The sequence below is a fragment of the Salvelinus namaycush genome, chromosome 27 (assembly GCF_016432855.1).
Source record: "Salvelinus namaycush isolate Seneca chromosome 27, SaNama_1.0, whole genome shotgun sequence".
NCBI lineage: Eukaryota > Metazoa > Chordata > Actinopteri > Salmoniformes > Salmonidae > Salvelinus > Salvelinus namaycush.
In genome coordinates, this window is record NC_052333.1 from 11543327 (window position 1) to 11558966 (window position 15640).

The 15640-nt window shown below is 44.8% G+C and overlaps 1 protein-coding gene across 1 annotated transcript in view; it reads left to right on the forward strand.

The window, feature by feature from the left end:
• Nucleotides 1–612: 612 nt before the first annotated feature.
• Nucleotides 613–15640, forward strand: part of LOC120022850 (adenylyl cyclase-associated protein 2-like) — a 40826-nt gene continuing 25798 nt past the window's right edge. The window contains exons 1-3 of the mRNA XM_038966889.1: nucleotides 613–727; nucleotides 939–1039; nucleotides 5694–5771. Coding sequence (XP_038822817.1) covers nucleotides 613–727; nucleotides 939–1039; nucleotides 5694–5771 — 294 coding nt within the window. The remainder of the gene's footprint in view (nucleotides 728–938; nucleotides 1040–5693; nucleotides 5772–15640) is intronic.

Genomic DNA, 15640 nt, shown 5'->3' on the forward strand with positions numbered 1-15640 from the left:
AATAAAGAAAAACCCTTGAATAAGTAGGTGTTCTAAAACGTTTGACCGGTAGTGTATATAGCCATGTTATCGTTACTCATTGTGTATTTATTATTATTTTATTAATTTGTGTTTTACTTTTCTATTATTTTTCTCTCTGCATTGTTGGGAAGAAGCATTTCACTGTTGTTCTAAACCTGGTGTTTACGAAGCATGTGACAAATAAAATGATATTGATTTGATTGATTGATTGACCAGCCCTGTCTACAGGCCCAGTGATGGACATATTAACGCTCTTTGACAGGACCAGCCATGGCTACAGCCCCAGGCTCTTTGTTTGGACCAGCCATGGTTACAGCCCCAGGGTCTTTGATTGGACCAGCCATGGCTACAGCCCCAGGCTCTTTGATTGGACCAGCCATGGTTACAGCCCCAGGCTCTTTGATTGGACCAGCCATGGTTACAGCCCCAGGCTCTTTGACTGGACTGGACTCTTTGATTGGACCAGCCATGATTACAGCCCCAGGATTTTTGACAGGACCAGCCATGGTTACAGCTCAAGTCTCTTTGATTGGACCAGCCATGGTTACAGCCCCAGACTGACTTTCTCCACTTCCTTCTAGGGCCGCCACCATGGAAAAATTAGTTCAGAGGCTGGAGCAGGCCGTGATTCGCTTAGAGCAGGTGTCCGTCAACATGCAGGTGTCCAATGGCATGGCCAACGGGGACTGTAACGGGATCAACGGAGGTGAGTAGTAGAATTCTCATGGTCCAGGTTACGACAGCGGTGTTTATCATTGGGTAGTGAGGCAGAGTAACCAGGAGGTTCAATGTTTAAGGTTCAAGAAGGTTCAACTGGGAACTACTTTATGCAATGAACATATAATACTGTATGTAAAAGTACAGTATAGTCATTGTTTTATCCTGCTTCTTCCTCTCCTCCACTCCTGTCTCTACAGGTCTGTCCCAGTGTATGGATGCCTTTGACCTGCTGCTGTTGGGGCCAGTGTCAGAGTACCTGAAGAATAGCCGAGCCATAGGAGACGATGTGGAGAACCATGTGAGTTGTGTGTGTGTGTGTGTGTGTGTGTGTGTGTGTGTGTGTGTGTGACTGATTCTCCTTAAGTGTATTTGAGTGGCGTCTTGCAAAGGCTGCAAACGGGAAATGGCTCTGCGCCACTAAGAGCACAAAGTCTCCTCCTCAATCCCCAAATCCCTCAAACGTTCTCACTTACACACACACACACACACACACACACACACACACACACACACACACACACACACACACACACACACACACACACACACACACACACCAGCTGTCTCAGACAGGGGGCTGTCCACAGCTGCTGTCTTGGTTAACACACTGGTGTTATATTTGGGTTTTATCTGAAACTGTTAGTCTACAGTAAATGAAACGAATCAGTCCCTTTCCTTTTACTAGAATATGTGGACAACTACAAATATGTAGGTGTCTGGTTAGACTGTAAACTCCTTCCAGACTCAAATTAAGCAACTCCAATCCAAAATAAATCTAGAATCGGCTTCCTATTTCGCAACAAAGCCTCCTTCACTCATGTTGCCAAACATACCCTCGTAAAACTGACTATCCTACTAATCCTTGGCTTCGGCGATGTCATTTACAAAATAGCCCTCAACACTCTACTCAGCAAACTGGATGTAGTCTATCACATTGCCATCCGTTTTGTCACCAAAGCCCCATATACTACCCACCACTGCGACCTGTATGCTCTCGTTGGCTGGCCCTCACTACATATCCATCGCCAAACCCACTGGCTCCAGGTAATCTACAAGTCTTTGCTAGGTAAAGCCTCGCCTTATCTCAGCTCACTGGTCACCATACCAACACCCACCGGTAGCATGCGCTCCAGCAGGTATATTTTACTGGTCACCCCCAAAGCCAACACTTCCCTTGGCCTTTCCTTCCAATTCTCTGCTGCCAATGACTGGAACGAATTGCAAAAATCTCTAAAGCTGGAGTCTTATATCTCCCTCTCTAAGTTTAAGCATCAGCTGTCAGAGCAGCTTACCGATCACTGTACCTGTACACAGCCAATGTGTAAATAGCACACCCAACTACCTCATCCCCATATTATTACTTACCCTCTTGCTCTTTTGCACCCCAGTGTCTCTACTTGCACATCATCATCTGCACATCTATCACTCCAGTGTTAATGATAAATTGTAATTATTTCGCCTCTAGGGCCTATTTATTGCCTTACCTCCCTAATCTTCTACATTTGCACACACTGTACATAGATTTTTCTATTTTTCTATTGTGTTATTGACTGCACGTTTGTTTATGTGTAACTCTGTGTTGTTGTTTTTGTCGCAGTGCTTTGCTTTATCTTGGCCAGGTCGCAGTTGTAAATGAAAACTTGTTCTCAACTGGCCTACCTGATTAAATAAAGGTGAAATAAAATTTAAAATTTAAAACTGACAGAAACTCAAAGTATGTGATATTTGTAACAGTGTAGGCGCTGAGAATACACAAAAAAGATCATTAGGATTTGAGTTGAGTTTTATTTAATGTGTACTATGGCAGCTAAAAGCTGAACAGCATTAGCACATACCAGAAAACACATTTAAATCAATAAACTGAGAGACAAGAAAATCTAAAAGTAAAGAAAGGGAGTTGAAGGAAAGAATGGATCATCACAGAATGATATAAATATGAAAATAAGAAAGTCGCCTACTCTGTTCTCACAGGCTACTATTCTACTTCTACTCTGTTCTCACACGCTACTATTCTACTTCTACTCTGTTCTCACACGCTACTATTCTACTTCTACTCTGTTCTCACACGCTACTATTCTACTTCTACTCTGTTCTCACACGCTACTATTCTACTTCTACTCTGTTCTCACACGCTACTATTCTACTTCTACTCTGTTCTCACACGCTACTATTCTACTTCTACTCTGTTCTCACACGCTACTATTCTACTTCTACTCTGTTCTCACACGCTACTATTCTACTTCTACTCTGTTCTCACACGCTACTATTCTACTTCTACTCTGTTCTCACACGCTACTATTCTACTTCTACTCTGTTCTCACACGCTACTATTCTACTTCTACTCTGTTCTCACACGCTACTATTCTACTTCTACTCTGTTCTCACACGCTACTATTCTACTTCTACTCTGTTCTCACACGCTACTATTCTACTTCTACTCTGTTCTCACACGCTACTATTCTACTTCTACTCTGTTCTCACACGCTACTATTCTACTTCTACTCTGTTCTCACACGCTACTATTCTACTTCTACTCTGTTCTCACACGCTACTATTCTACTTCTACTCTGTTCTCACACGCTACTATTCTACTTCTACTCTGTTCTCACACGCTACTATTCTACTTCTACTCTGTTCTCACACGCTACTATTCTACTTCTACTCTGTTCTCACACGCTACTATTCTACTTCTACTCTGTTCTCACACGCTACTATTCTACTTCTACTCTGTTCTCACACGCTACTATTCTACTTCTACTCTGTTCTCACACGCTACTATTCTACTTCTACTCTGTTCTCACACGCTACTATTCTACTCCTACTCTGTTCTCACACGCTACTATTCTACTTCTACTCTGTTCTCACACGCTACTATTCTACTTCTACTCTGTTCTCACACGCTACTATTCTACTCCTACTCTGTTCTCACACGCTACTATTCTACTCCTACTCTGTTCTCACACGCTACTATTCTACTTCTACTCTGTTCTCACACGCTACTATTCTACTCCTACTCTGTTCTCACACGCTACTATTCTACTTCTACTCTGTTCTCACACGCTACTATTCTACTTCTACTCTGTTCTCACACGCTACTATTCTACTCCTACTCTGTTCTCACACGCTACTATTCTACTTCTACTCTGTTCTCACACGCTACTATTCTACTTCTACTCTGTTCTCACACGCTACTATTCTACTCCTACTCTGTTCTCACACGCTACTATTCTACTTCTACTCTGTTCTCACACGCTACTATTCTACTTCTACTCTGTTCTCACAGGCTACTATTCTACTTCTACTCTGTTCTCACACGCTACTATTCTACTTCTACTCTGTTCTCACACGCTACTATTCTACTTCTACTCTGTTCTCACAGGCTACTATTCTACTTCTACTCTGTTCTCACAGGCTACTATTCTACTTCTACTCTGTTCTCACAGGCTACTATTCTACTTCTACTCTGTTCTCACAGGCTACTATTCTACTTCTACTCTGTTCTCACACGCTACTATTCTACTCCTACTCTGTTCTCACACGCTACTATTCTACTCCTACTCTGTTCTCACACGCTACTATTCTACTTCTACTCTGTTCTCACACGCTACTATTCTACTTCTACTCTGTTCTCACACGCTACTATTCTACTTCTACTCTGTTCTCACACGCTACTATTCTACTTCTACTCTGTTCTCACACGCTACTATTCTACTTCTACTCTGTTCTCACACGCTACTATTCTACTTCTACTCTGTTCTCACAGGCTACTATTCTACTTCTACTCTGTTCTCACAGGCTACTATTCTACTTCTACTCTGTTCTCACACGCTACTATTCTACTTCTACTCTGTTCTCACAGGCTACTATTCTACTTCTACTCTGTTCTCACAGGCTACTATTCTACTTTGTCCTGCGGCGGAATCTAGTTGATGATCCCTGATGTATATTTTGTCACCCAGCCAACTCTAACACCACTAACATGTAATAGTCATTTCTCTCTAACACAGTGAGATTCTCTCTAGATCTACCAGTGACCATAGGGATGGATGAATGTTGAGCACTTAGTGACCACTTCACTTCCCTGACAGCTCTCTGTTATTGGGACTAGTTTTATATAAAGACATGGAGGATTCCCCTTGTTTTATCTCTCATAGGTCTGCCTGGCTTTGGGAGCTGAGCATTGTAGTCTGACTGTGTGGGGTCCAGCCCTTGGCCAGGGAAAACCACTGTAGAGAGCTGGGGAGAGGAAGAGTGATTTAAATGACAGTCTGTTTCCTGTCCCCTACAAAGCCTATGGCGGGAGTGTGTTTGAACTTTAACCCTGAGTTCCAATATTAAACCGCAACACAAGCACCTTTTCCGCCCTGATGTCAGGCCGTTTTCCACAAGGAGATGGGGCGTAGTTTGTGGCTAGTAATCATGTTGGCAACCACTTTGATGAATTCTATTTTGACTCCCAAAATAGAGCACACATTTTTTACCTTTATTCATACCAGGCACTGACAGAATGTCCAATTTGAAAAAATCCCTTTCTCAAGGGAGACATGATTACCAATGGGAATGAAATAACTGAGTACGTGTTAAAGCAGAATGACAGAGAAATAGCCCTAATCTGTGGTGAAAATGGGACTGGGGGATAGGGCGAGGATATTTCTTCATGGGTCTTTTCCCTCGTAAGACAACATTCACTTAATCTCCTTCTCCCATCACAGTGAAGGAGGGAAGAGGAGGAGGGGGTGTTTGGGTTAGAGGTGGGGGTTTTTAAGTTAGGAAAGCTCCTTTTATGGGTTCCTCTGGAGGTCTTTTCCCAAACATGGGACATGCCTCATGGGACCTGACTAATGCAGAGTTTTATATCAGCATGATGCAGTGCAGGTTTCGTTAGAGAGGGAAATGTGGCTTATAATGCCCTCAAATTTGACCTTTTAACCTTTTCCCGCTGTGCTTGACAGGCGGAGATGGTGAACAACGCTCTACAGCTTCAGAGAAGCTTCCTCAAAATGTCCACCACACACCAGGAGCCTGCTCAGGTAAGGATGATATGTGCAATGGCTTGGAGGACTGTTCTGAATGCAAATACCCAAATCAAATCCAATGTTATTGTTCACATACACATGGTTAGCAGATGTTAATGCGAAAGTGTAGCGAAAGTGTAGCGAAATGCTTGTGCTTCTAGTTCCGACAGTGCAGTAATATCTAACAAGTAATCTAGCAATTCCACAACAACTACCTAATACACACAATGTAAAGGGATGGAATAAGAATATGTACATATAAATATATGGATGAGCGATGGCCGAGTGGCATAGGCAACATGGTATAAATACAGTATATACATATGAGATGAGTAATGTAAGCTATGTAAACATTATTAAAGTGGCATTATTTAAAGTGACTAGTCATCCATTTATTAAAGTGGCCAATGATTGAGTCTGTATGTAGACAGCAGCCTCTCTGTGTTGATGATGGCTGTTTAACAGTAAAATGGCCTTGAGATAGAAGCTGTTTTTCAGTCTCTCGGTCTCAGCTTTGATGCATCTGTACTGACCTCGCCTTCTGGATGGTAGCGGTGTGAACAGGCAGTGGCTCGGGGGGTTGTTGTCCTTGATGATCTTTTTGGCCTTCCTGTGACATTGGGTGCTGCAGGTGTCCTGGAGGGCAGGTAGTTTGCCCCCGCTGATACATTGTGTAGACCGCACCACCCTCTGGAGAGCCTTGCGGTTTATGGCGGTGCAGTTGCCGTACCAGGCGGTGATACAGCCCGACAGGATGCTCTCAATTGTTGTGCATCTGTAAAAGTTTGTGAGGGTTTTAGGTGACAAGCCAAATTTATTCAGCCTCCTGAGGTTGAAGAGGCATTGTTGCGCCTTCTTCACCACACTATCAAATCAAATTTCATTTGTCACATACACATGGTTAGCAGATGTTAATGCGAGTGTAGCGAAATGCTTCTGCTTCTAGTTCCGACAGTGCAGTAATATCTAACAATTCCCCAACAACTACCTAATACACACAAATCTAAAGGGGTGAATGAGAATAGGTAAGTATATGGATGAGAAATGGCCAAGGGGCATAGGTAAGGTGCAATAGATGGTATAAAATACAGTATATAGATAGATGTGATATGAGTAATGTAAGATGAGTCAACATTTATTAAAGTGGCATTATTTAGAGTGCATTGTATAAAGTGACTAGTGATCCATTTATTAAAGTGGCCAGTGATTGGGTCTCAATGTAGGCAGCAGCCTCTCTGAGTTAGTGATTGCTGTTTAGCAGTCTGATGGCCTTGAGATAGAAGCTGTTTGCCAGTCTCTCGGTCCCAGCTTTGATGTACTTGTACTGACCTCGCCTTCTGGATGGTAGCGGTGTGAACAGGCAGTGGCTCGGGTGGTTGATGTCCTTGAGGATCTTTTTGGCCTTCTTGTGACATTGGGTGCTGCAGGTGTCATGGAGGGCAGGTAGTTTGCCCCCGGTGATGCGTTGTGCAGACCGCACCACCCTCTGGAGAGCCTTGCGGTTGAGGGAGGTGCAGTTCACATACCAGGCTGTGATACAGCCCAACAGGATGCTCTCGATTGTGAATCTGTAAAAGTTTGTCAGGGTTTTGGGTGACAAGACAAATTTCTTCAGCCTCCTGAGGTTTAAGAGGCGCTGTTGCACTTTTTTCACCACACTGTCTGGTGAGTGGACCATTTCAGTTCGTCCGTGATGTGTACGCCGAGGAACTTAACATTTTCCACCTTCTCCACTGCTGTCCCTTCGATGTGGATAGGGGGGTGCTCCCTCTGCTGTTTCCTGAAGTCCACGATCTCTCCTTTGTTTTGTTGATGTTGAGTGAGAGGTTGTTTTCCTGACACCACACTCTGAGTGCCTTCACCTCCTCCCTGTAGGCTGTCTCGTCGTTGTTGGTAATCAAGCCCACTACTGTTGTGTCGTCTGCAAACTTGATGATTGAGTTGGAGGCGTGCATGGCCACGCAGTTGTGGGTGAACAGGGAGTACAAGAGGGGGCTGAGCATGCACCCTTGTGGGGCCCCAGTGTTGAGGGTCAGTGAAGTGGAGATGTTGTTTCCTACCTTCACCACTTGGGTGCGGCCCGTCAAAGTCCAGAACCCAATTGCACAGGGCGGGGTTGAGACCCAGGGCCTCCAGCTTGATGATGAGCTTGGAGGGTACTATGGTGTTGAATGCTAAGCTGTAGTCAATGAACAGAATTCTTACAAAGGTATTCCTCTTGTCCAGATGGGATAGGGCGGTGTGCAGTGTGATGGCGATCGCATCGTCTGTGGACTGGAATGCATGCTGAAGTGGGTCTAGGGTGGCAGGTAAGGTGGAGGTGATATGATCCTTGACTAGTCTCTCAAAGCACTTCATGATGACAGAAGTGAGTGCTACGGGGCGATAATAATTTAGTTCAGTTATCTTTGCCTTCTTTGGTACCCAAAGCAAGTAAAACAAATTTGTTTGGGTCAGGACTACTGGCCAACTGCACTTCAACTGAGTTATCTATTGTGGACTTAAATCCTATACTTAATGTAGCCAGTGTCACACATTTCAGTGTCGCAGTGTCGTCCTTTTCAGTACCGCTCATTTCAGTACCGCTCATTTCATTATTGCTAATTTTAGTATCACTCCTTTCAGTACGGCTCATTTCAGTATCGCTCATTTCAGTGTCGCCCATTTCAGTACTGTTAATTTCGGTACTGCTCATTTCAAATCAAAAATCAAATCAAATTGTATTTGTCACATGTGCCGAATACAACAGGTGTAGACCTAACCAACAATGCAGTTTTAAGAAAATACCTAATAAAAGTAATAGATAAGAAAAACAAAAAATTTACAGAGCAGCAGTAAATAACAATAGCGGTGCTATATACAGGGGGTACCGGTACAGAGTCAATGTGCGGGGGCACCGGTGTCGAGGTAATTGAGGTCATATGTACATGTAGGTAGAGTTATTAAAGTGAGTATTGCCCTTTTCAGTATCGCCCATTTCAGTATTGCCCTTTTCAGTATCGGCCATTTCAGGAACACCTTTTCCAGAGTTCCAGTAGCAGACTTTTCCTCTCTGTGTTTCCCTGTGCTGCTGGGCCAGTGGCCAGCCATGCAGCGCCCCGGAGCACTGTTCACATAGGATTACCCCTTTTAAAAAAGAACGCTAATACAACACATTCCCAATGCATTCATGTATGGGGAAGGGAGGGGGGAAAGGGGGTGAAAGGGAGGGGGTATGGAGAGGAAGAGGGGTTAACGTGTTATCATCCCGTCAGCCTTCAGTTTGTATTGAACCAGGCGGGAGCTCAGAGCTGTACAGGAAGTGATTAACTCCTATCTCGCAGGTCATTGGTCAAGTGGCAGTGAGAGAGAATTCACCAATTGTCTGATAAACAAATAAGGAGGAAGGGTTTAAACAGAGGGAGGGAAGGGAGAGGAATGGAATAAGAGATAGTGGAGGAAGAGAGGAAAGAAGGGGAGGGGAGAGATGACAAGACGGGTGGTAAGGAGTTTCATGTCCTGTATCTTTACTGTAGCCTGTAGAAAGACGAGAGACTGTAGAGAGCCTATAGAGAGACTGTAGCCTGTAGAGAGCCTGTAGAGAGCCTGTAGAGAGACTTTAGAGAGCATGTATTTATATTTTTTATTTTATTTCACCTTTATTTATCCAGGTAGGCTAGTTGAGAACAAGTTCTCATTTACAACTGCGACCTGGCCAAGATAAAGCAAAGCAGTGTGACACAAACAACAACACAGAGTTACACATGGAATAAACAAGCGTACAGTCAATAACACAATAGAAAAAAAAGAAAGTCTATATACAGTGTGTGCAAATGGCGTGAGGAGGTAAGGCAATAAATAGGCCATAGTATTGAAGTAATTACAATTTAGCAGATTAACACTGGAGTGATAGATGAGCAGATGAAGATGTGCAAGTAGTGATACTGGTGTGCAAAAGAGCAGAAAAGTAAATACAAACAATATGGGGATGAGGTAGGTAGATTGGATGGGCTATTTACAGATGGACTATGTACAGCTGCAGTGATCGGTTAGCTGCTCAGATAGCTGATGTTTAAAGTTAGTGAGGGAAATATAAGTCTCCAGCTTCAGTGATTTTTGCAATTCGTTCCAGTCACTGGCAGCAGAGAACTGGAAGGAAAGGCGGCCAAAGGAGGTGTTGGCTTTGGGGATGACCCGTGAGATATACCTGCTGGAGCGCGTGCTACGGGTGGGTGTTGTTATCGTGACCAGTGAGCTGAGATAAGGCGGCTTTACCTAGCATAGACTTATAGATGACCTGGAGCCAGTGGGTCTGGCGATGAATATGTAGCGAGGGCCAGCCGACTAGAGCATACAGGTCGCAGTGGTGGGTGGTATAAGGGGCTTTGATGACAAAACAGATGGCACTGTGATAGACTGCATCCAGTTTGCTGAGTAGAGTATTGGAAGCTATTTTGTAGATGACATCGCCGAAGTCGAGGATCGGTAGGATAGTCAGTTTTACTAGGGTAAGTTTGGCGGCGTGAGTGAAGGAGGCTTTGTTGCGAAATAGAAAGCCAATTCTAGATTTGATTTTGGATTGGAGATGTTTAATATGAGTCTGGAAGGAGAGTTTACAGTCTAGCCAGACACCTAGGTATTTGTAGTTGTCCACATATTCTAGGTCAGAACCGTCCAGAGTAGTGATGGCGGGCGGATGCGGGCAGCGAACGGTTGGAAAGCATGCATTTGGTTTTACTAGCGTTTAAGAGCAGTTGGAGGCCACGAAGGAGTGTTGTATGGCATTGAAGCTCGTTTGTAGGTTAGTTAACACAGTATCCAAAGAAGGGCCAGATGTATACTTGGGGCGGCAGGTAGCCTAGTGGTTAGAGCGTTGGACTAGTAACCGAAAGGATGCAAGTTTGAATCCCCAAGCTGACAAGGTACAAATCTGTCGTTCTGCCCCTGAACAAGGCAGTTAACCCACTCTTCCTAGGCCGTCATTGAAAATAAGAATTTGTTCTTAACTGACTTGCCTAGATAAATAAAGGTAAAATATATATTTTTTATACAGAATGGTGTCGTCTGCGTAGAGGTGGATCAGGGAATGTAGCCTGTAGAGAGCCTGTAGCATGTAGAGAGCCTGTAGAGAGCCTGTAGAGAGCCTGTAGAGAGCCTGTAGCATGTAGAGAGACTGGAGCCTGAAGAGAGACTGGAGCCTGAAGAGAGACTGGAGCCTGAAGAGAGCCTGGAGCCTGAAGAGAGACTGTAGCCTGAAGAGAGACTGTAGACTGTAGAGAGCCTGTAGAGAGACTGTAGCCTATAGAGAGAATGTAGCCTGTAGAGAGCCTGTAGAACGTAGAGAGACTGTAGAGAGACTGTACAGAGACTGTAGAGAGACTGTAGAGAGACTGTAGACTGTAGAGAGACTGTACAGAGACTGTAGAGAGACTGTAGAGAGACTGTAGACTATAGAGAGACTGTAGCCTGTAGAGAGCCTGTAGAGAGCCTGTAGCATGTAGAGAGATTGTAGAGAGACTGTAGCCTATAGAGAGACTGTAGCCTATAGAGAGACTGTAGCCTGAAGAGAGACTGTAGCCTGAAGAGAGACTGTAGACTGTAGAGAGCCTGTAGAGAGGCAGTAGCATGTAGAGAGACTGTAGAGAGCCTATAGCCTGTAGAGAGCTTGTAGCCTGTAGAGAGCCTGTAGAGAGACTGTAGCCTGTTGAGATGTTGGATGGGGAGCGTTCCTGCACAGTTATTTTTAGGTCTCTCCAGAGATGTTCGAATGGGATTCAAGTCTGGGCTCTGGCTGGGCCACTCAAGAACATTCAGAGACTTGTCCCGAAGCCACTCCTGCGTTGTCTTGGCTGTGTGCTTAGGGTCGTTGTCCTGTTGGAAGGTGAACCTTCGCCTCAGTCTGAGGTCCTGAGCGATCTGGAGCAGGTTTTCAACAAGGATCTCTCTGTACTTTGCTCCGTTCATCTTTGCCTCAATCCTGACTCGTCTCCCAGTCCCTGCCGCTGAAAAACATCCCCGCAGCATGATGCTGCCACCACCATGCTTCACCGTAGGGATGGTGCCAGGTTTCCTCCAGACGTGACACGTGGCATTCAGGCCAAAGAGTTCAATCTTGGTTTCATCAGACCAGATCATCTTGTTTCTCATGGTCTGGGAGTCCTTTTGGTGCCTTTTGGCAAACTCCAAGCGGGCTGTCATGTGCGTTTTACTGAGGAGTGGCTTCCGTCTGGCCACTCTACTATAAAGGCCTGATTGGTGGAGTGCTGCAGAGATGGTTGTCTTTCTGGAAGGTTCTCCCATCTCCACAGAGGAACTCTAGAGCTCTGTCAGAGTGACCATCAAGTTCTTGTTCACCTCCCTGACCAAGGCCCTTATCCCCCGATTGCTCAGTTTGGCTAGGCGGGCAGCTCTAGGAAGAGTCTTGGTGGTTCCAAACTTCTTCCATTTAAGAATGTTGGAGGCCACTGTGTTCTTGTGAACCTTCAATGCTGCAGACATATTTTGGTAACCTTCCCCAGATCTGTGCCTCGACACAATCCTGTCTCAGAGCTCTACGGACAATTCCTTTGACCTCGTGGCTTGGTTTTTGCTCTGACATGCACTGTCAACTGTGGGACCTTATATATACAGGTGTTAGCCTTTCCAAATCATGTCCAATCAATTGAATTTACTACAAGTGGACTCCAATCAAGTTCTAGAAACATCTCAAGGATGGTCAATGGGAACAGGATGCACCTGAGCTCAATTTCGAGTCTCCTAGCAAAGGGTCTGAATACTTATGTAAATAAGGTATTTCAGTTTTTTATTTTTAATAAATATGCAGACATTTCTAAAAACCTGTTTTCACTTTGTCATTATGGGGTATTGTGTGTAGATTGCTGAGGAAAATCTTTTATTTAATCCATTTTAGAATAAGGCTGTAATGTAACAAAATGTGGAAAAAGTCAAGAGGTCTGAATACTTTCTGAAGGCACTGTAGTTGTATATTAACCTCAATCATGGCCTTTGTCTTCCATTTGGAGCAGCCTTTGGTGGAAAAGGGATTGTAACCCTGTACATCTCTCCCATAGGGACCCCAGAGCCGCCGGTAAACCTCTGGCTTTTCTCTCCGCCACTCCGGCCTGGAGTTGTGCTCTGTGGCTTTTTATGGGCATGTTCTATATTTGAGCTGCTCCTGCTCCTCTGTGTGTGTGTGTGTGTGTGTGTGTGTGTGTGTGTGTGTGTGTGTGTGTGTGTGTGTGTGTGTGTGTGTGTGTGTGTGTGTGTGTGTGTGTGTGTGTGTGTGTGTGTGTGTGTGTGTGTGTGTGTGTGTGTGTGTGTGTGTGTGTGTGTGTGAGAAGCTGGGCTCACGTGAGGCTTTTCACTCTGTGTGTGTGTGTGTCTCACACTACAGCTGTCTCGCCTCGACAGCCCTATGCGCTGCTGTGAGGCTTTACACTGTAGAATCCCACTGTTGGTTTCTCCTTGGTCACTTTCCACTGGGAGCTTTGATCTCGTGTTTTGCATTATAGCTCATAGCCTGGTCATTATAGCTCATAGCCTGGTCATTATAGCTCATAGCCTGGTCATTATAGCTCAGAGCCTGGTCATTATAGCTCAGAGCCTGGCCAGTCAGTGAATGTCAGCATAGTGGACGCCAACCCATGGTATCAGATAGTGTGCTTATACGGTACAGATCAAATAACTTGATGCTACGCTTTGTTCCTTTTTTTCTCTTCTACCATCTCTCTCCCTGTCTTTCTGTCTAACTCTCTCTCTGTCTTTCTGTCTAACTCTCTCTACCGTCTCTCTCCCTCTCTTTCTAACTCTCTCTACCGTCTCTCTCCCTCTCTTTCTAACTCTCTCTACCGTCTCTCTCTCTGTCTTTCTGTCTAACTCTCTCTACCATCTCTCTCTCTCTCATTACACATTCTTTCTCAGTGAATGGTGTGTAATGTAGGCCCCTGACCCACTCATAGCCTGGAGATATCCTGGCTATTTATGTCTCTCTTCATTGGAAGTGGAGGATGATTGAGAGGGGGTAATATGGGGCTTCTGTCTTACCAATGTGGCTGAAATAAAATATTTTGGGCTATCAGATACCCCTGGTACAGTAACTGAAAGAGTCAAGGGGAGGGAGGAAGATCTTTAGCCTGAAAGATATGTACAACTCACAGATTAATCGTCACTAGGGCCAGGAGGAAAACCTCCTGGGCCTTATCATCATCACAGATGAATTGGTCATAGCATCACTTTATCTCAGCGGGTATTTCCTCCATTTCATGGAGAAGTGGTTTTCTTTTAAGGATGCTCTAGCAGGCTAATTGTTTTTGATGGGATCTGGACAGAGTGAAAGTAAGACAGTCGATGTTGGTCCTCCCTATGAAAGGACTGTCTATCTCATGTTATGAAAATCATGTGCATCTGATTTGGGCAAGAATTTGCTCAAAAAAATAGTTCTCTCTTTCTGTCTCTCCCTCTGACACACAAGGAGAAACTGTAGTATGTAAAATGCAGCAAACTATGTCGGAGTGTATAAGATTATTATTCAAATCAAACCGATACACTTAGGAATAGAGCTGTACAGTACTTCTGACAATTTCATCCTCTCCACATCTGTAAACATTCTCTAGGAGAGGCTCTCTTTGAGTATTTAAGCCACTGATTGGATGACCTAAGATAGTGGTTCCCAACTCCAGACCTTGAGTACCCCCAACAGTACATATTTTGATTGTAGTCCCAGACAAGCACACCTGATTCAACTTGACAATTAATAATCAGGCCCTCAATGAGTTGAATCAGGCATGATTGTCCGGGGATACAACAAAAATGTGTGCTGTTCAAGTCCGGGCTCTAGCTGGGCCACTCAAGGACATTCAGAGACTTGTACCCAAGCCACTCCTGCGTTGTCTTGGCTGTGTGCTTAGGGTCATTATCCTGTTGGAAGGTGAACCTTTGCGTTAGTCTGATGTCCTGAGCGCTCTGGAGCAGGTTTTCATCAAGGATCTCTCTGTACTTTGCTCCGTTCATCTTTCCCTCAATCCTGACTAGTCTCCCAGTCCCTGCCGCTGAAAAACATCCCCACAGCATGATGCTGCCACCACCACCATGCTTCACTGTAGGGAATGTGCCAGGTTACCTCCAGATGTGATGCTTAGCGTTCAGGCCAAAGAGTTAAATCTTGGTTTCATCAGACCAGAGAATCATGTTTCTCATGATTTGACAGTCCTTTAGGTGCTTTTTGGCGAACTCCAAGTGGGCTGTCGTGCATTTTACTGAGGAGTGGCTTCCGTCTGGCCACTCTACCATAAAGGCCTGATTTGATAGAGCGTTGCAGAGATTGTTGTTCTTCTTGAAGGTTCTCCCATCTCCACAGAGGAACTCTGGAGCTCTGTCACAGTTACCATCGGGTTCTTGGTCACCTCTCTGACCAAGGCCCTTCTCCCCCGATTGCTCAATTTGGCCGGGCGGCCAGCTCTAGGAAGAGTCTTGGTGCTTCTTAACTTCTTCCATTTAAGAAAGATGGAGGCCACTGTGTTCTTGGGGACCTTCAATGCTCAATTGTGCCTTGACACAATCCTGTCTCTACGGACAATTGCTTTGATCTCATGGCTTGGTTTTTGCTCTGACATGCACTGTCAACTTTGGGACCTTATATAGACGGGTGTGTGCCTTTCCAAATCATGTCCAATTAATTGAATTTACCACAGTTGGACTCCAACAAAGTTGTAGTATCATAACTCAAGGCTAGACCCAGATGCAGACACAGGAGGCAGATGGTTGGAGTCTTAGATGTTTAATAATCCAAAAAGCAGTAGGCAAGAGAATGGTTGTGGACAGGCAAAAGGTCAAAACCATGTCGAGTCCGAGTCCATGAGGTTGTAAGGGTGCGTGTTGGTGGCAGGGAAGTCAGGCGCAGGAGATCG